At 45.6% G+C, this 19,987-nt stretch overlaps 1 protein-coding gene across 1 annotated transcript in view; it reads right to left on the reverse strand.

The window, feature by feature from the left end:
* Positions 1-19,278, reverse strand: part of dmrt1 (doublesex and mab-3 related transcription factor 1) — a gene marked incomplete at both ends in the record, with an annotated part of 20,980 nt that extends 1,702 nt beyond the window's left edge. The window contains 4 exons of the mRNA XM_084468169.1: positions 9,795-9,987; positions 15,987-16,135; positions 17,683-17,857; positions 19,051-19,278. Of these exons, the coding sequence (XP_084324295.1) occupies positions 9,795-9,987; positions 15,987-16,135; positions 17,683-17,857; positions 19,051-19,278 (745 nt within the window). The remainder of the gene's footprint in view (positions 1-9,794; positions 9,988-15,986; positions 16,136-17,682; positions 17,858-19,050) is intronic.
* Between the last annotated feature and the right edge of the window lie 709 nt (positions 19,279-19,987).

Raw genomic sequence — 19,987 nt, forward strand, 5'->3', positions numbered from 1 at the left:
TTTTCTTAAACACCGGCCATATTTTCCTGCCCGTCTCTCTCCCTCTCTCTCTCTCGCCCCTCCTCTCCTCGGCAGCGATGGAGGGAGTGAAGAGAAAGAGTAATTTTTCTCCTCATTAACTTCCTGATTGGTTCCAGACTCTGGTTTCTGCCCGTCTGCAGTTTGTCACCCACTCCAAACTGGCGGGGCCCTGAATCGTTAATACTAATGTTTGTGTAGCTTCGCACTACTGTGCCCCGCAATTTCTCTCCGCCGCCATTGGTACTCTTGTACAGCAATAAGGGCAGAGTGGCTGGATGGACGAGGGAGGTGTGGTCGTGAATTAGGCAATTCCCGGCTAATTCACCCTGCCTGTTCATCAGCTGGAAATCTATGGTGTAATTAAAGGGGGCTGGCTGTATTAAATCATTACACAAGATGCTTCTGCTGGTCACGTGCTCTGGGTCGGGCTTTAGTTGCAGTTGCACTTGATTTTTTATTTTTTTCATTACTTTACACAGATTAATGTCGTTGAGCGGAAATCTCTTGTTCCCTTGTTCTCAATTAGGCTCCACCGAGGGTAAATTATAGTCAAAGGGTTTGTTCAGCGATTTGTCATGCTGTACTGAAAGTGCTGATTAGGATTCATTTAAAATCTGGTTGCCAAAGCATCTCTGCATCTTTTAAAACTGATGCTTGTATTCAAACAGCTGTATAAGAGGCCATTATAATTCAAAATATATATTCCCTTCAATGTGTATAATTAGTGAGATGTGTATCATCATGTATCAAAATGTATTATATTCGAAAACAGAATGGCATACTTGACTACTGGCAATGGGAATGGAGAATATTAACAATATTTAGTAGGTTTTCCCCGGACATAAAAACCTGCATATGCGCACACATTTTAGGAAGGGGGAGCATTATTTTCAATAAAAAGTGTTTGCGTAAACAAGGAAGTCTACTCATCCACAATTACATGACACCCGACGCCTTGCAGGAGAAAATAATGCAGGCGTACATAAAGTCAGGTTTGAGGTGCAACAGAAAAAAAGTCTGTGGTAGCTAAACTAGCAAAAAAGAAGAAAAAACGTTTTGTTCAATGTGTTTTGTGCACTCTGGCAAAAATGGATAAGAAAACATTTTTGCTGCATATCTGGAATGCAAAATGATACTTTTATCTATTACATTTTGTCTATTCAAGATATTTAACAGCATGACGCACCTACAACATCAATGCACATTTCCATGCTTAGATACAGTATATTGTTTATAGATTTATAATAATCCATCAAAAAAGTGATTTCCATTGATGAGTACACACATTTTTTATATAAATTTAGATTTGTTGAATTATTGAATATTTTATTTCCTGTTCCAAATGTCAGAGAACTGTTTGGAGCTTGTAATTCCTGAGAAATAATATTAATACAAATTGACATACCATATAAATATATCAAAGCACATAACAATGTAAGACTCACTACACAGAGATTGTGATGAACGTAGGCAAACATCATCAGTTCTGGAGCAGATATACAGTTACCACCACAATGCACTGCTTTCTTCTGAATGTCACTGCCTTAGATTAACTCTCAACAATGCGCAGTTTATCTCTAGGCCTTCAAAAGCACTACCGTAGCCTTTCTGCAAACAAAGTATACCAAATAAGGAAGTATTTTTATTCTTCTGTTTGAATATTAGCCAATAAGTTGTGTCCATTCAAGTTGAAAACACATCATGTAACAAGAGAGGCTTTACGTGTTCTGGGAATGTCGAAGCGGACCTTTCTTCCCCAAGTGAACTTTTGCCCTTTCTCTAGTCACTCAGCGCACTATATAAGATTTCCAAACTATTAAACTGTCTTTGTGTGAAATAACAAAAGAAAGCATTTTTTTTCAAACCTCCTCCCCATGTCCCTGATTGAGAGACAGAGAGGGGGAGGAAGGGAGGGAGGGACAGGGAGGCAACGATGGCACAACCATTTCTGAAACTGCCAAAAGGGGGAACAAAGGCCCAGATGTAAGAAGATGGTGAGTAGGTGTGATCCACCATGGATAAGCTCTCTCCCTCTCTCTCGACTTCATGCTCTCTCTCTATATCTCTCTCTCTCTAGGCTTCATTCCCTTCTGTGGGCTTCGTGCTCTCTCTCTCTACTCATCCACCGTGCACACCGCCAGGGCCATGAGGGCAGATAAGGCACTTAAGTAAACACACACGCACACCAGCATGCATGCATGCGCACGCATAACATGCCGACACTGGCATCGCAACACAATCACGAGTCGTGCAGACTGGTGAATTGTGGCTGTGAATGGCTGGTGGATAATTATCTTTTTCACACACACACACACTACAATGTCATGACTATTGCTACTCCAAAAATGAATGAATGATCCCACAGTTCGAAAAACACACGCATTTTATAAAAATATGAACATAAATACACTGTGTGAATGTTTCCTCAATGTGTTTCCCCAAAATAATGGAAGCTATGTTTAATGAAAAGCGCGGAAATTCTACCGACGCCAGTCAAGGTTGCTTTCTCATGCGACGAGAAGCAGACATTAAAATGACACGGGGTGTCAAAGCGTGAGCATAGAAGAGACCCCGATCCGCTGGGAGTCGAGGGGGAGCGAGGGTAGCAGCTTCCCCGAGTAGCCTGGGACGGGAGCGGGGCTTGACTCGGGTTGACCCTCTGGAAGATGGACGTTCCCCTTACCGGGGATGACATGGGCGTCTGGCTCATCATTAGGGCCGGCGGTAAGACTTAATGGCCCAGAAAACTCAGTCAAAGAGCGCACAGACAGGCAGCCTTTAAACAGGTCACGCCTGGGGGCCCGGCCCGGCACTCAATGCGCCCGCGGCCCTATGTCATTTATCTGCTGATTTTCTGACCGGTGTTTACAATTGAGCTGCACTTTGCTTACCTCGGTGGAGAGGAGATAAATACAGAAACAGGCAAAGACTGTGTACATGGGTGATGATTGAAATAAATACATATATTTTGCCTGAATAAGCCTATGTCCCACTGATATGATAAAACTCATATTGCAATTGCAGTATAAAGAACGTTTCCGAACTGGGTGAAGAGGGGACACCATTTGTAGCGCTGGGGAAAATGACCGCTGACCTCCATAGAGAACAAAACAAAATCTTTGAGGCACTTTAGGTATAAAAAAAAGTGATTCTGTAGAGTTCTGTAAACTCCAACTCCCCCCCCCCCCCCCCCACAACTCTACCCTTACAAACATTGAGGACATTGAGTCTTGAGGCCGGTTGAGGTTAAACAACCACAAGGTGTGCCCGTTACGTGCATTCAAGACTTAACCCCCTTCATTTGCATAAGGTAGGAAGCTAGCGTCTATGGGTGTGTGTGTGTGTGGGGGGGGGGGCATCATTGTCTGACAGAAGGCAGGAGGGGGTGGGGGGGGGTGTATCAGCTCTGGGGGTCAAAGGCTAATTGAGCTCAGAGGAACCTCTGCTCCTGTATTGTTAACCAATCTGTCCCCAGTGGAAGGGACGGCAGAGGAGGGCGTGACGCGGTCTCTGGTCCCTATGCTAAACCCCCCCCCTGCTCCCACTCTGTGCCCCATCAACTCATAAGATGGCCCGTCAGTCTATCGTTTGGCCTCTTGACACACTCCCTCCAAAAGTTATGGATAAACAATAATGAGTCAGGGCGCCCGATCAATATGTATTATTTTTTGGCCTCTTTTGTTTATCATTATCGCTTCACGACGCCAGGAGAGATTCATTGTGGGAGGCACCGAGGGTGGAGTTACGGGGACGCGGGGATGAGTGATACGTCCCGCCGAAGGAGGACGCCCCCTCGCAGGGGCCCTTAAAACGCCAACTGTGTGTGTGTCCGGGTTACTGGGGTGTTTCGGAGCGCTGCCGCCGACGCCGTTTGTCAGACACACCCTGCTATGTATGCAAAGCGCTTCCGAGGGAAACCGCAATCGCGTATCAATCACGCACGGGAGGTGCAAGAAATGGCGCCCGAGCTCACAGCGCAAATAATCAAAATGGGGGGTATTTGAATAGCCAATGTCCCGCACAGTACAGCTGTGTTGTGATAGTTAATGTAATACAATTGAGTTGATCTGGTTTGTATTACCCACTGTACAGATTAGCAAGTTACATGGATTGACCTTAAAATGGACACATCTGCGATATGTAATGAAAGTCCAGTAATAGCCTTCCCCTTTATGTATGCATGCTAATATATTCCAAATGCTTTCATTTACCGGCGTCATGCCCCGCAGGGTAGCAACACATGAAGATCAAATAAATGTCATACTCTTAACGACGATTTAATAAAGACAGGCAACAAAAGATGACTTGCCAAAGTCAAAATATTTCAAATTCACTTTTAGTTATGCATTGAATCCCCAAGTACCATAAACCGAAACAGGTGTGTTCCACACACCTTATGGGTGAGCCTCCGGGACTGTGTGTGTGTGTGTATGTGTGTGTATGTGTATGTGTGTGTGTGTGTATGTGTATGTGTGTGTGTATGTGTATGTGTGTGTGTGTGTGTATGTGTATGTGTATGTGTGTGAGACAGTGAGAGCCAGAGAGAGAGAGAGAGAGAGAGAGAGAGAGAGAGAGAGAGAGAGAGAGAGAGAGAGAGTAAGAGAGGGTATAGCAGGACATAAACTACACAGCCAAAGCTGTTTAATGTCCCCACTGCCCCAGGCCTGTGTTAATGGTGGTGTTGTACAACACATTACCAGCACGCTTGTATCCCCAGCAATTACCGCTGGTATTTAGTCCATCCGTAGCGCCGCAGGCTAGGCAGTTCTTTAGCTCAACAGGAGAGTTAGCAAGGCGGCATGACAGGCCTCCCAGCAGAGGCCCAGTGTGTGTGTGTGTGTGTGTGTGTGTGTATGTGTGTGTGAGTGTGTGTGTGTGTGTGTGTGGAGAGAAACCCCGGGGAGGAATTGAATAAATGTCAGGCTGAACATAAGCCCTGCTGGGGGGCCCCAGCGGGACCACTTTCTCTCCAGCATGACTCTTGCTTACAGACAGAGGAAGCCCTCCGCTCAAGGGCCAGGTCATTATTTTAGCTTCAAAGGGAGGAATGGGCGGGACAAAGGAAGGACTTTTGCAAGAAGGATTTGTGAAAAAAAAAAAATCATTAATTAATCAAATCAAAAATGCCAAACCTAAAATTAGCTTTTGTGGAGATGGTAGTTTTGGATCAAATTATGGGAATACAAATATAAATGAAAAGCCAATATTCATCTTTCAAATGAATGCATTTTACAAAGTCTCTTGTTTAGCGATTGCTGATGAACGCTAAATTGATTCTGTTGTTGATTCTGAAAAAAAGAAAAGTATAGAAACTGTGATTATCGCTAACTAACTATTATCAAAACTAAACCTGATGTGATTCAAGCTGCAAAACCTCAATAGAGGCACATTGTATTTTCATGTAATAATAATAATAATAATAATAATATACATATCTTTCCCATTGAGGGAATATATTCCTTCCCCCGCCCCCCTCCAGAGAAGTCAGGGGTCTGGGTCAGACGGCTCAAAGCTGTCCCTAGAGCTCTCTAGCGCGGAGCATCTCTGTAACGGAGCAGCGACTCGACTGTTCTCACTACAGAACGACCCTGTGGAACCGCACCGCTCAGAGCAGTGGATGGCAAACCACAAGACCAGGCTTCTCCACGCACGCCAACCTGATGTATGGCACGGAGAAGGACGGCACATCGCTTCAGAGGCGATAAAAGTAATAAAGTGAGGGCTCCCTATGGCAACTCCACATTACCCCGGTCACGGGCCCCTGCATCTGTATATACTGTGTATATACTGCGTACCAACGTGTTACCCGACTTACTCAACCCTGCGAGAGTGTGTGTGTGTGTGTGTGTGTGTGTTTTAGTGAGAGTGTGGCTGCCGGGGAAGAGGAGGGGGTGGGGGGGGGGGGAAGGTTTACAAGTTCAGGCTTTGAGTAATTTGATCTGAAAGTAGGTGAGGCCCATTTTACATGGGAAACAAAGAAACTTATCGACGTCCATCTCTCTTTCGTTTTTCAGTGCGCGGGACGGCGGCGTTGACAGAGTTTATACGCAGTAACTCACTTGTTGTGCCCCCCCCCCGCCCCGCCGCAGCGCTACAGATCGAAGGCTGGGGGGAAATCAATGGAATATCATCCACAAAGATAGTAATGGATTTCTAACTTAATGGGCTCACACGGGTTTATCGATCTGCCCGGGATTAACATGAGCCATGCCTCAACACAACGATTTGCATTTAAATTACTGTACACACTGTGTGCTGACACCAATATAACAAAACAGACCGAGGTATCGCATAGAACCACGTAGACGCTCGATTTGTTCAGCTCCCGACCCAAGTGACTCCGTCCACGCCCCACCCAAAGTGAAAAACAAGGGGAAAAGTTTCGCTCGGCGTACTTCGGCAGTCCTCGCAAAAAAGTTTGAGCAACAACAACAATGTCGAAATTTGACAAAGCCTTGGCGGTGACAGGGAGGGGGGGTGGGGGGTGGGGGGGTGGAGGAGAGGGATAAGGCGGCGCAGGAAGAAAACACATAAACAACAACAACAGACTTTGCCATAAGCTGTCCTCCGCTGTAGGACCGGGCGCGCCGTAACTCACGCGGGGCAGCTCATCTCGCAGACCCCCCCCCCCCCCACGACAGGAAGTGAGGCGGGCTGGGGGGGGGCGGGAATGGAGGAAGGGAGGGAGGGAGGGAGGGAGGGAGGGAGGGAAGGAGGGTGCTGAAGATCAGTGAGGAGGGGAGGTGATGTTAGGGGAATGAAAGGGTAGTGTGTGGGTGTGGTGGGGTGGGGCCGGGTGCTATTTGATGGACTGTGGTGTCACCTCCCTGCACGTGACGATTTACGGTGCCGGCGGTCCGGGCAGTAAAGAGGCGCAGCAGGGGGGGGAGGGGGAGGGCTGGCGGAGGGGGGGGGGGGGTGGAGGGTGAGGAGGAGGGCGTATTTCACAGAGGGCTGGCTTTTATGAAAAACACCGCGACGCTCCCTCTCCCCGCCGCGGCCCGCCCCGGCCGTGACGGATGGCGAAAGACGCATGACAAGCTTCATCATTGTTTGTAAATCTTAACTGTTCCCGCTCACTAACTCCAGAAGGCAATTTTGCGGAGACAGCGGAGGGCCCTGTGGTGGGAGGGAGGGAGGGAGGGAGGGAGGGAGGGGTGAGGGGGCACGGTGTGTGTGTGTGTGTGTGTGTGTGTGTGTGTGTGTGTGTGATGGGGGGAAAGGACAGCGTGGCACTTCTGAAGGTTATTTGGATTGCTGTATTTGGCCAACTGATTAGTCCTATCGCGGGCAGGAGATAAATTTGTCAGGGCTGTGGTTTGCAGCCGGTTAGAATGGGAAGGCGGGGAGACGAGGGGATCTGCCTGAATCGTCGCCCCCGGTGGCCCGGCGGGAACTGCAGGTGTGTGTTGGTGCAGGTTTTATTTCGTGCTGTACATGAACTGTTAATGTCTCAATCATGATTGATTGATGAAAAACAATGATTTATTAATATGCTGTATATGTATATAATTGTGTTGTATATATATATAATTGTGTTATATACAGTATATATAAACCAGTGCCATGGGCCTTAGTTAACATTTTACATGTGGAAATAAGTCAAATAGAGATTGGCTCTAGTGGTTACAAATTTGGTGGAATAAAAATAGTGAGACGGCACAAGGGGAAGGCCAGTGCTTTTCCTTTCACATAAAATGCTTATGCATACAACCAAACACACACACACACACACACACACACACACACACACACACACACACACACACATAAAGAGAGGGAGAGAGTATATGCAAGAAATCATCATTAAAGTCAAGCCCCCCTCTATCCTGGGGAATTGAACATCCTATGCCCTGAAAGGTTGCATCATAGGGCATGTCTAACACCAAGGAAAAGGTTTTCTACAGAGTGACATTCTTTGATTCAATGTATGTTATTAGAGTCCGTGGAGAAAGCTGCACCAGGACCAGAACACCGAGGAGCAGTGGTGTCTGGGTGGGGGCACGGAGATATCTCCAGATCCGGGACCACCCCCTGAGAGGGGAGCTGTTGTAATGTAGCGTGTCCATTCTGCACTGGGTCCCCCCTACAGCACGGTACAGGTGAAAGTCTTTACTCAATGCACCGTGTGTGGTGTGTGTGTGTGTGTGTGTGTGTGTGTGTGTGTGTGTGTGTGTGTGTGTGTGTGTGTGTGTGTGTGTGTGTGTGTGAAGGAGAGACTTTGTTAACCTGTGTCTGAGCCTGAGTGTGTGTATGAGCCTGTGTGTGTGTGTGTGTGTGTGTGTGTGTGTGTGTGTGTGTGTGTGTGTGTGTGTGTGCATGAGCCTGTGTGTGTGTGTGTGTGTGTGTGTGTGTGTATATGAGCCTGTGTGTGTGTGGGGGGGGGGGGGGGGGGCTGGGGGAGATTGATTCACTCCCACTACTTCCTCTGTACTGGTACAATGGGATTGCAAAAAGGCTATTGTGTATTCCCACTGTGGCGCTACTTTTCCTGGCACCTCACACACAAGTGACAGCTTGAAAGAACAAGCAGTACCGTAAGCATGCGTTATTATTACAGATGTATCAAATCATGAATTCTGAGAAAATGTCACCGGCCCGAACATAAATGCATGCGTGAGGAAGTAACAAAATAATTGAAATAACCAGTTTATTCATGTTAACGTTAATGGATATTATTTAATTTAGATTTTATTCATATTATATTTACATCTATATATTTGCTTGTTTATTCTTTCTGCACTACAGAGTGGGTAGGGCTTTGTTGCCTGCAACCTTTTTTCCATCGTCTCTAGGAAATCAAACACACTGAAAGCCTCCCCTAGAGTTGGGGAGAACACTTGTGGAGAATTCCACAAATAGTTTGGCTCACTTTGTTTGAGCAACGAGCGAGAATCTGATGCACCCCGGGCTGCTACTGGGCGAGGAGACGAACGTCTCTTCGCCCGGTAGCAGGTTGCATCAGATTCTCAGGGAGACAACATCTGCGGTCGTGCTTTACTGGGAGTCAGCCATCACGCTACGCAGTCTGTGGCTGCAGGGAATGTGCAGCATGTCATTCACTCATCCACCCACGAGTTTGTTTTTATTGTTGGGACGAAAGCGTCTGCCAGTGACTAAGTGTCCATTTGAATCTTTCGTTCTTTCTAGGTTCTTTCTAGGCTAATCTTAGGTTTCGATTTGTACACTATGTGTCTTTTTGAATTAAATGTATAGCACTACGCAAATAATGGCTGACTGCGGCTCATCTATACGCTGTCATCTTCTTCGTTGGTGCATGCGGTGAATTCTCAGCGCCGCGTGTAAACCGACGCCTTCCACAGCGCTCGCCGTTCTCTGAACTATTGTTAAAAAACGAAAACGACTTCAAGGTTCTCTGGCGCCAACTGCATGCAAGACAGGCAGTACACGACACGCCCATGCAAATGTGTGCGCTGTGTTAAACTCAGCTGTACATAAAAAAAATACCTCAAGCATCGATGCCTTATTTCAAGGTTTTGGCTTTCCTTTTTTTTTAATATTTATTACATTTAATGGTGCCCTTGAGTCGGGAGCACACCTCCCTTAAATGTACCCGACTGCACTCCTGATAAAGTTTGGATGGAGTGTAATGGTGCTTGAGAAAGTGTGCGTGTGTGTGGGTGTGAGTGTGAGGGAGTGCGTGCGCGTTTGCCCTGCGTTAGTGTCTGTGTGTGTGTGTGTTTGCGTGTGTGTCTGCGTGCTTGTGTGCACGTGCATACGTGCGCACACGTGGGAACGCGCGTCCTACTCACCAGCCATCCTGGCCTCGGTGCAGTTGTTGTTGTCGTCCAGGGCGAAGATGGGGGTGGGGACGCAGGTGGGCGTCCCCAGGGTGGGGGTCCCCAGGCCCTGGGTCAGGTAGGAGGCGGCCGAGTAGTAGGAGTGCATGCGGTACTGGGGGGACACGTTGTGGCCCACCAGACGGCCCTCACTGCCGGTCATGGGCTGCAGGGGCCCAAGGAGGAGAGATCGTTCATGTTGAAAGATTCATTAGCCAATGCAGGGGGTGTTCAAAGTTCAAATCAGGCACAGCCCGATGTGAACCACGTGATGATGTCTACCAGCTCTGCTAAGCTATAAACAGTGAGTTGGTCTGATTGTTTGAAGGAACCATATTTAGATGTTTATCCTTGCATTTTATAAGGAAATACAGTTATACAGGAAATACAATTCGATACCCTAGTTTATATTTATATTTTGGGTTTCCCGCAATATGGGTTCAACTTTTATGTATATGGGGTAATGGCCGATTAATAACTTAAAAACGGTAGTTATAGGATATTATAATAGTAATCATCAGGTCCTGTATGTACAAACTGCCTAATGAGTCATACCTATGACTAACTAACTAGCGATGGGCATACATTCACTAGGATATTAATATTAATACCAGCAGACACTGTAGGAACAAAGCAATATGCTGGGAAGCAAAACTTTGTTGGTCAGAAATGTCCTCTGATAACTGACCTGCTGCCCTACGGGACATGTCATTCCCACTCCCTTTAATCCCCTGTCCTCTTCGTAAACCCACAAACACCCCTACACACTACATATAGAAAATAAATCCTTTGTAAGGTAAATATAAAGCAGTCCTCCAATGTCTTAATGAGTCCAGACCACAATGAATGGTCGGTGTGAAAGAGACAACCTTACACGATTTATTAGAACTACCTTCACCATAATTCAGTGAACGCAGACCCTGCCATATGGCAGCGTTATTCCAGGGACTGTTTACAGACCGGCCGTAAAGGAAAATAAAATAAAGAAAATCCCCACAAAGCAAAAAAAACATTGTTCACCTTATCTTTACAGGCCACAGTTTAAGGGCTGCCCGTCAGGGAGAACGGACCGAGAGAAGGAGAGAGAGAGTGAAGCCTAGAGCGAGAGCGAGAGAATGAAGACTAGAGCGAGAGAGAGAATGAATGAAGCCTAGAGCGAGAGACAGAGACAGAGACAGAGAGAATGAAGACTAGAGAGAGAGAGAAAGAGAGAGAATGGAGAGAGAGAGAGAGAGAGAGAGAGAGAGAGAGAGAGAGAGAAAGAGAAAGAGACAGAGAATGAAGCCTAGAGCAAGAGAGAAAGAGAGAAAGAGAGAATGAATGAAGCCTATAGTGAGAGAGAGAGAGGAGGTAGAGAAGGAGAGAGAGAGAGAAGAGGTAGAGAGGAGAGAGAGAGAGAGAGAGAAGAGGTAGAGGAGAGAGAGAGAGAGAGAGAGAGAGAGTAGGTAGAGAGGAGAGAGAGAGAGAGAGAGAGAGAGAATAGGTAGAGAGGAGATAGAGAGAGAGAGAGAGAGAGAGAGAGAGAGAGAAGAGGTGGAGGAGGTTGAAACCACAGGCCGATGTAGACTCCTATAAATGGATTGCAACAAGCGGGCCCGGCTTCTCCCTGCAGCCCTGTGGAAAGTTCTAGAAGCAGCTGTCTGCTCAGCAGCACGGCTAACTCAGTTCAGGTTTTCAATTTCGCTTTTATGGATTTCGATTTCTGTCAGCCTGTAATATGTCACCGTGCATTGTCCAGCCCGCCGCTCGCCCGACAGCTTTATAAACTGTTATTTAAGCTACACTGTATATGTACTCTATTGGGCCTTGACAAATACAATAGAGATTAGAGTGGGATTTTGAAATTGCAGCCGGCTTGCTTTTGGCAGGCCACAATGCCACATACCTAACAACACGTTTTGCACATGTATTCAATGGTGATCATTTAAAGGGCAAGTCCTGCCCTACATGTGCATGAATGTAAAACTGAGGTAAAATTTGATGGATTTGTATGGACTTTAAGTCTATACATATAGATTATAATAATCCATAATTACAATCAATGAATGAAAATATTTCATCTTTGGAACACCCCCTAAGGTTTAATCTTGATACAAAACACTCACCGTTAAGTCTTTGTGAAACTCAACAGAGGCATTAAACCCACCAGATCTCTATCGCGCACGACTCATCCAAACAACTGGGCATATTGCATATCTGACAAAGGGTATTTCTGCTCACCAACGTCAAGCCAATGGGGGTTGAGGGTTAGCTTTTTGATAAAAAGCATAGATAGCTACCGGAACTACTGTGGGGGGGGGGGGGGGCGGGGGGAAATATTGGAATCTGAGTGAGCTAGGCAGGCAAGGGTAGCAATACACATCCAGAGGCCAGCATGAGTTATGGTTTATACCTACATAGGCCCCATTTGGAGGAAGATCAGGTCAGGTCTCATCTGGGCAGAGGTAAATGACCCCTGATAAGTGACCTATGAGCTGAGACAGGGCTGCTATTAGCTTGACATGGCTGTTGTAAATGAGCCTACCTCCATTTAGTTTGGTAAATTTGGAAACCAGGCACGGATTGTGTTGGTTTGGCTGATGCACCCCGGCCCAAAATAAGACGTTATCATCTTTGGAGAACTCAACTCGAAATCTCCCCAACTGTTACCAGTCACCCACAGTCTCTGATATTAGAAGTAGGACGGGCTATCAGAGAGCCTGGTCTGCTGGCACCCTGGGGGGGGGTGGGGGGGCGGGTGGGCGGGGGTGGTGGGGGCTTGCCTTACCACCCTAGAAGATACACGTGGTGTTATCTGGCACCATCTGACGTCTGGCAGGTCTCTACGCCACCCTGATATTATTATTATTATTGTTATTACTCCCCACCTGCATGGCAGCCCTGGAGGCACTAGTGGAGGGGGGGGGGGGGGGGGGGGAGAGAGAGAGGGGGAGACAATGAGGGAGGAGGGGAGAGATGGCCTCACGCTGATAAACACAACACCCAGTGTTTCCTTCTAGGTGAGTGGGAGGGTGGGTCTTGTCATGTGCATAGAGCTGTAGACGTCGTTTTAATTATGCAACCGCTAATGATAACCAAATCGACCCAGAGTCAGCCTTTCAACAAAAAAACGGTGAAGCCGAATCAACTGTGTCGGAGAGAGCTATCTCCTGACACAAGTCTCTCTCTCTACACACGCAGCCTACAATCGAAATGTGGGAAAATCTGTTCTGCCAATTTCCCTGCAGGAGACATTGTTACATCACTTATAAAGTTCTGGCACGTCTTTATGTGGGAACATTGCCGTAACAGTAAAGGGCACAAGCATGCACAACGTAGGTTTCGCCGACGTGAGCCAATCACAAGGCTCTCAAGGAGGTGACTAGTTTGCTCCGCACTCGATTTGCAGTGTAAAACACAAGCAGGAGGGGAAACATAAACCACTCTACAAGGGAATGCAGTTTCTTTAATCCATTTAACTGAAGGGTTGACAAAATAGGTGATTTGGGCCGACCTGGCAAGTTTTTAAAACAACAACAAGGCTTTAATGCCATGGCCAATGCTGTGTTAATGTAAAATGTAAAATTAAATAGAAACAGCTAGCTACCTCTACCGGAAAACTTAATCCGCCAATTTTACGGTTATTTGTTTGGAATTTATTTTTAGAAAGGTAATCTGCAAGGAGGACTTTAAATAGCACACACACACACACACACACACACACACACAATCACACACACACACACAATCACACACACACACACACACAAACACACACACAATCACACACGTATCAATCCTTAGAAACAGTATAGAGAGGGTCACCATGACTACTAATCCTTAACCAGAAAATAAAGATCAAAATTAATAAACAACAGTTGAGGTTGTGTGTGTGTGTGTGTGTGTGTGTGTGTGTGTGTGTGTGTGTGTGTGTGTGTGTGTGTGTGTCAGGGAGAGACTATGAGTCATGACGACAGGTAATAGTATAGCAATATTTGTTGTGATGTTGAAGCCGGTACCATGTATTCAACTACAAGTAGCAGTGCTCTTCACACAATTGCCTTTTTGAGTGGGGTACCTCCCACTCATTTTATAAACATCATTAAATTAATCTATTAAATAGTTAGTTAAAACATCCTCATCAACAAGATGATGTAGTCGTTTGTTATAGCAACACAAATAATCATATATTAAATCAAATGATTTCAATTGAAACTGTAACCATTTCATTGTATAACTGGGTATGTGCTATTGTTGAAACTATTTTAATTGTCTGAACGTCGACATCGGGCACACGTGCTGCCAACTGTAACTACCCCCACCACTCTGGCAAAAAAACGAAAGAATTCCGGGAAAATATTCCCTGTTGTTTATCCGGGTTTGCCGAGTGTTTGCGGCCGCAACATTATCAGTGAATAATCATCTCATGCAAATATCCAACACTGGTACCCGATGAAAGCGCAACTCAATTTGAATAACCGTAGCGTTTGTCCTTCTCCCGCTGACATCTTCACCCGGGATGGGGCGCGGTGGTCGTATTTCACCCAGGACGATGGCTAAATTATGCAAAAAAATGGCTAAGTGATTAGCATTAACGCGCGGGCTTCTCCATTGAGCGGCAGGGCGCGGCGCTTTGTTCTCCCCCCTGACAGACAATACCATTAACCTTTGCAATTTAGGCTGCGCTCGCCGCTGGCTGGGTTGGCGGAGGCAGTGACCCCAGCACCACACTGCTCCGTCTGCAGAGAGGTGGCGCTGGGCTGCGCTGCTACCGCTAACTATCCTCCATCACCAGGGCTAACCACCGCCGCCGTCATGGAGACCCAAGGAGAAATATAGCTCTCATCTGCCTGCAGCACCGGCTCGTCTCATCTGACACAACAGAGATACATTTAGGGATAAATCAAAAGGTAATGTGAGATGTGGTGTGTGTGTGTGTGTGTGTGTGCGCGTGTGTCTAAAGACACACACACACTCTCCCTCTCTCGTTTGTGTGAGTGGATGAATATTGTGTTGTTGGCAGACGTTTGCGTTCCATTTTCATAACCATTTTGTAACCAATTCTTACATTTTTAACCAGTGCATAAATCGACCCCATGTTTATTCAGTGACTTGAACAGCGAATGACAGCCATTCCACAAAGGGCAAAATTTTCAATTTAGATTCCAAACAATATGTACACACCTGGGACCCAATTGAAATGGCCTACAGAATTTGAGACTAAAAGGAAAACTTCAACCGAACCCTACATTTCTGATCATTTTGAGTTTAAGGGACTAATTCAGACAACAATTTTGAAATTTGGAAATTGGTCCAGTATTGAGCGAGAACACTGCAGCTATAATCCACGTAAACGGGCAGCAATGTATTCATTTGGGGCAATTACGCCCCGTCCATGTACGTCCTCTGAAAGTGCTGTTTTTTTGCCACTAACAGGCTCAGCTTACATTATAACATTATGGAAAGGATCCCTTCAGAGCAATACAACTTTTTACTTTACCAACCAAGTCTAGTTCAAGGAGAAGTCTTGCTGGAGTTGAATTGTTGCAGGTAGAGAACAGTGGAAAAACTGGAGAGAGGAGAGATTAAAGCCACAGCGTTCTTACTTAATACAAACGGCACGATAACCTAAGCAGCTGAGCGAATAGATCACCACTGACTCTCCTTGGTTCATCACAATAATCCAGGAATAACATTTATTCCTGGATTAAATAAATGTTAAATAAATGTTACTGAAAATATGAAGGTGAATGTTTTTTGTTTTTTTTATCTTAAAACATTTCTTACCCAAGTAACAAACCAGAAGCTTTGGCCTGGGGTTGAAAGGTGACGTGTCACAATAACGGTTTTATGTATTTGGTCAAAAGTAAAAGAGTCACATTTACAGCTCCTTAAGCCCCGCCTCCACAGGCCGAGGTCACACAAGCTAAACATCCCGGCTAACCGCTAGCATCTCATCTCATTGATTTTATAATGTGGACCACCGTGAACTTATATCCAACCTAAATGAACCGGCAACAAGAACAAAATGTATTACTATTATTATTTATTATTTGGTGTTCGTGTATAAACCGCCGCAAAGGATCACATTATTGTTCTTATTTACAATTATAATCACCATCACTACGACTGTTATCATTGCGATGATGCTTAACCAGCAGGGGTTTGGCGTGTTGCCACGGTTACCTGGTACTGCTGGTAGTTGTACAGGTTGTTGTAGTACGCAGGGTAGCGGGTGGGCTGGTAGAAGTTGTAGTAGGCGTCCACCATCAGGTCGGAGGGCCCTTCTGTCTGGGCCCTGACGGGGGGGCTGGAAGACGAGGAAGAGCTGCCCCCTGCACAGGAAACAGGAGACGATGAACTATTGATCACCAAAGTAAAAGCGGCTGACTGCTTGAGTCCGCTGTATGATTTGGGGGTATGTTTTAGGTTTTATGAATGGTTGATGCACACACTGTTATTTCTACGATTTATAATAATTACGATTTACGTGTTTATTTATAACTGATATACACTTTGCATAAGAATCCACTCAAAAATATGTACGCCATGTGTTATATATTTCTTCACTGAAAACAAAAACGGAAAGGAAAAAAGGAAAGGAAAACAGGATCAGTTAGAACTTGCATCTTATTAGCAACAGCACCATCTGCAGGTGAAGGTTGTGATGGTGACCAGAACACTGGTTAAGTACCAGGACACAGAAGACCCTGGCCTATCGTAACCCACCAACACACGGCCTTCTGGCCTGAAAGAGCATCAGTCAGCTCCCCCCAGAACAAACACAGAACGATCGCTTCATTTCTGTTCTTTCCCTATCAACAAGGACACATTTCTCCTCACATCCAATGTTCTGTCACACACATCAGAGATACAGAGCGGTTATTAAAAGGCGGCGATAAGGAGGTCTCCCGTGTCCATGTCCTGCTTCTGTCATCACTGAGGCAGGACATCACTGCGTGTGCTTGACTCCTCTGTGTCTCTCTCTCTCCTGTCACCCATCCAGGTACTGCGCCCAAGGACATGGAGGAATGGGTGTACACACACACACACACACACACACACACACACACACACACACACACAGAAATGCCCACGCACCACAGACATGCAGCGGGGCCAATTGGGTTCAGCGGTGGTCAGCCTTGATGTCTCTGGCTCATGAGGTAGATATGAGGACAGGAGGGAACAGACTGTCTCAGATTCTGTCTCTCTCAGTCTCTGCTTATCGCTCTCTTCTCTTCCACTCCGTCTCTCTCTCTCTCTCTCTCTCTCTCTCTCCTTCTTGTTAAAATTATATGCCCGCAACAGCAGCAAACCCCTTCCTTCCAGCCTTCCTCCCTCTCTTGCCTCCTCTCCCTCCCTTCCTCTCCCTCCCACCCTCAATGGATCCACAGCGGTAGTAACTCAGTGTCTAGCTTGGGACAGGCCAGCGTAGAGAGACTCTCAGTTCTGTTACCTCGCTTAAGGCACTCCAGACAGCATTCTCCTGTATTTGTTGTCTACACAGCAAACACTGTATATAGACAAAGTACTGATATAGCATTGTATTGTTTTGTATTCTTCTCATTGAATTTTTTCCAAAAGTCCACACACTATCTGGGCCAACCAAATTTTTTGCAGATAACCTAAAAGTCTGGCAAACTCTATCTCTTTACTGTATTTAAACATCCTTTAAATTATATTTATATATGTATTTATCAATGTATTCCAAATGTATTATTTTATCCAGTAATTTGTGATAATGTGAGGAGTGGTGCATATTTGAAACAATTACCCTCTGTAATAAATCCTATTAAAATTAATTAATTCATGAATGAATGAATGAAGAAACAAATAAGGGGGGATAGGAGTATTGATGTGAGCTGAAAGAGATCTTCACCATTGATGGGGGTCGGTGCAGAGAAGCTGGAGGACGTGGTGGGGGAGCAGCCCTCCGCTGAATACAGGCAGTCACCACCCATTTCGTTCTTCACCACCATGTCTGAGCTGGACAGCGTTATGGGACTACATATCCCAAGCTCCTCTTCCTGGGCCTGCTGGCGACGCAGGGCCACCTGCCACACAGGAGACGGGGTCAAGATAGCAACTTTTGTAGTTCTTTTTTACACATCCATGGTAGATAAAGTCAAAATAAAATTATATTTAGCAAACACTGTACTGTAGCCAAAGTGCCTACAGTACATTAAGATAGGGGTTAGGGGTTCACATATTCTCTGATTCAACAAAACCTTTCGGCTGGAAGTCAAAGGCCCCCCAGGTCTAGACTATCCTGCCCCAGTCCTGAGTCTGGCTATGTAGTCTATGCAGTATGTTCAACTGCACATGGATATTGCATGCATGAAATATGTGTATGTAACGTTACATCGCAACACCAGTTTCCACTTTATTATAATCTAGTAAAAGGTCTAAATGAAAAAATCATTTTGAATAGTTGTATAGAATATAAGATAGGCCTATAGGAAATATATATATGACATTTTTTTGTATATATATTATTTTGTATACATAATAGTTTTTTATTATATTTCATTTCAAATTGGTACATTTATTTGTATATATACTCTTTTGTTTTCGCACTCTCTTGTCCCACTGTAGGCCTACTGCTGGTCACTTGTGAATTTCTCCTAAGGGGGATTAATAAAGGACTATCTATCTATCTATCTATCTACACACGTTTTACTTAATTGTAAAGCAAAGCTACATTGTAACGGGCGCTAGACCCAACCACCTGTAACTGATGTTATTGTTTAAGACATGTTTACAAACCACGGGCATGGCTTGAAACTGTAACAATGATCCGATGAGCAAACAACAAACCATTAACAGCGTGACCTTGTTTTAAAACAAGCTAGCATTGCTGATACAAGTCAGCAAAGCAGCACCTGAATTTAGGTTTTAAAAAAGCAGTGCATTTAGGTTTAAAACTTCACTTTGACACGTGCACCTCGACCCAAATCATAGGACCATCTAGTGTAGGCCTATTACTAGTATATAAAATATATCACAATATATTAGAAAACAGTTATAGGGAGCGTACCTATGTTCCCCGGTCACGACAAACTCGCACGCTGACTCCTAACCCTAACCCTAACCGTGACCCTAACCCTAAAATTCATGATTCTTCTGGATTCAGCCTACGAAAAACACATTCGCTCCCCGGTCACATACAACGCGGGGAACATAGGTCCCGGGGAACATAGGGATGACCCCCAGGGGGGCTAGTTAGCCTTCCAAAAATACGTGTTACCTGGGCCGCCATTACTCTTTGCCGCTCTGCAATAAGTTTGCACTTCGGACATTGGCAATCTCTCCAGTTGCAAAAACGCTTGTGTCCCTTCAGAGGGGACATGTAGCCGTGGTTCCTGCAGCGGGAACACTTGGGCATCCTCGGTGTTTTCTTGGTGCTGGACGGGGCTGGGGACATGGGTCCCGGGCCGTCCAGGTGCTGCTGCTTTCTGTCCTCCTGATGGCTCATCCTTTTCTGGAAACTTGGGTTTCTTGATAGACCAAAACAAGAGAAGAACAAAGGAGAGTGCTCCTCACTCACATGTGTGTGTGTTGATCTGTACAGGGTTGTGATATTGACTGGGTGTGTTTTTTACTCATGCAGGGTGATGCCTACCTTGCAAGAGGGCAACGCTTCTTTAGTACTAGCGAGTGGTGGCGCACATTCCATGGGAGGGCCCCGGCTGGATGCGTGGGAGGCCCCTTGTGTTGGTGTCGTGATAATAAGTGGGATGTGTACAGTAGGCATGCACATCCCCTACGATGAGGTGGAATACAGACGGAGAGAATGAAATTCACACATTTTGACATGAAGTCGATAAAAACGGATATATTTAGATACTTAGATATTTAATACTATTGCATGAATCCACACGATTAATATCCAACGGAAGGTGAAAAAACCTATGACGTTAAAACGCTAAAATATAACACTAAATTAAACGTTATGCTTCCTTGTGTTTTTTATCAATACAAATGTGTTAAGCTTCATTAATGCAGCCTGCAGACGTGCAAGAAGCAGATGCCAAAGCTGACATATTTGATCAGTCTGACACGGTTACACAATCACACACAATAACCTACTGCACACTGGCTATGAATGTGACCCACTACTATGACATACTAAAAACGGCCGTGGTCATTAAAGGCCTTACAAGCACACTTCAATGGAGGGGGTA

Source organism: Micromesistius poutassou (assembly GCF_964030765.1).
Source record: "Micromesistius poutassou genome assembly, chromosome: 5".
NCBI lineage: Eukaryota > Metazoa > Chordata > Actinopteri > Gadiformes > Gadidae > Micromesistius > Micromesistius poutassou.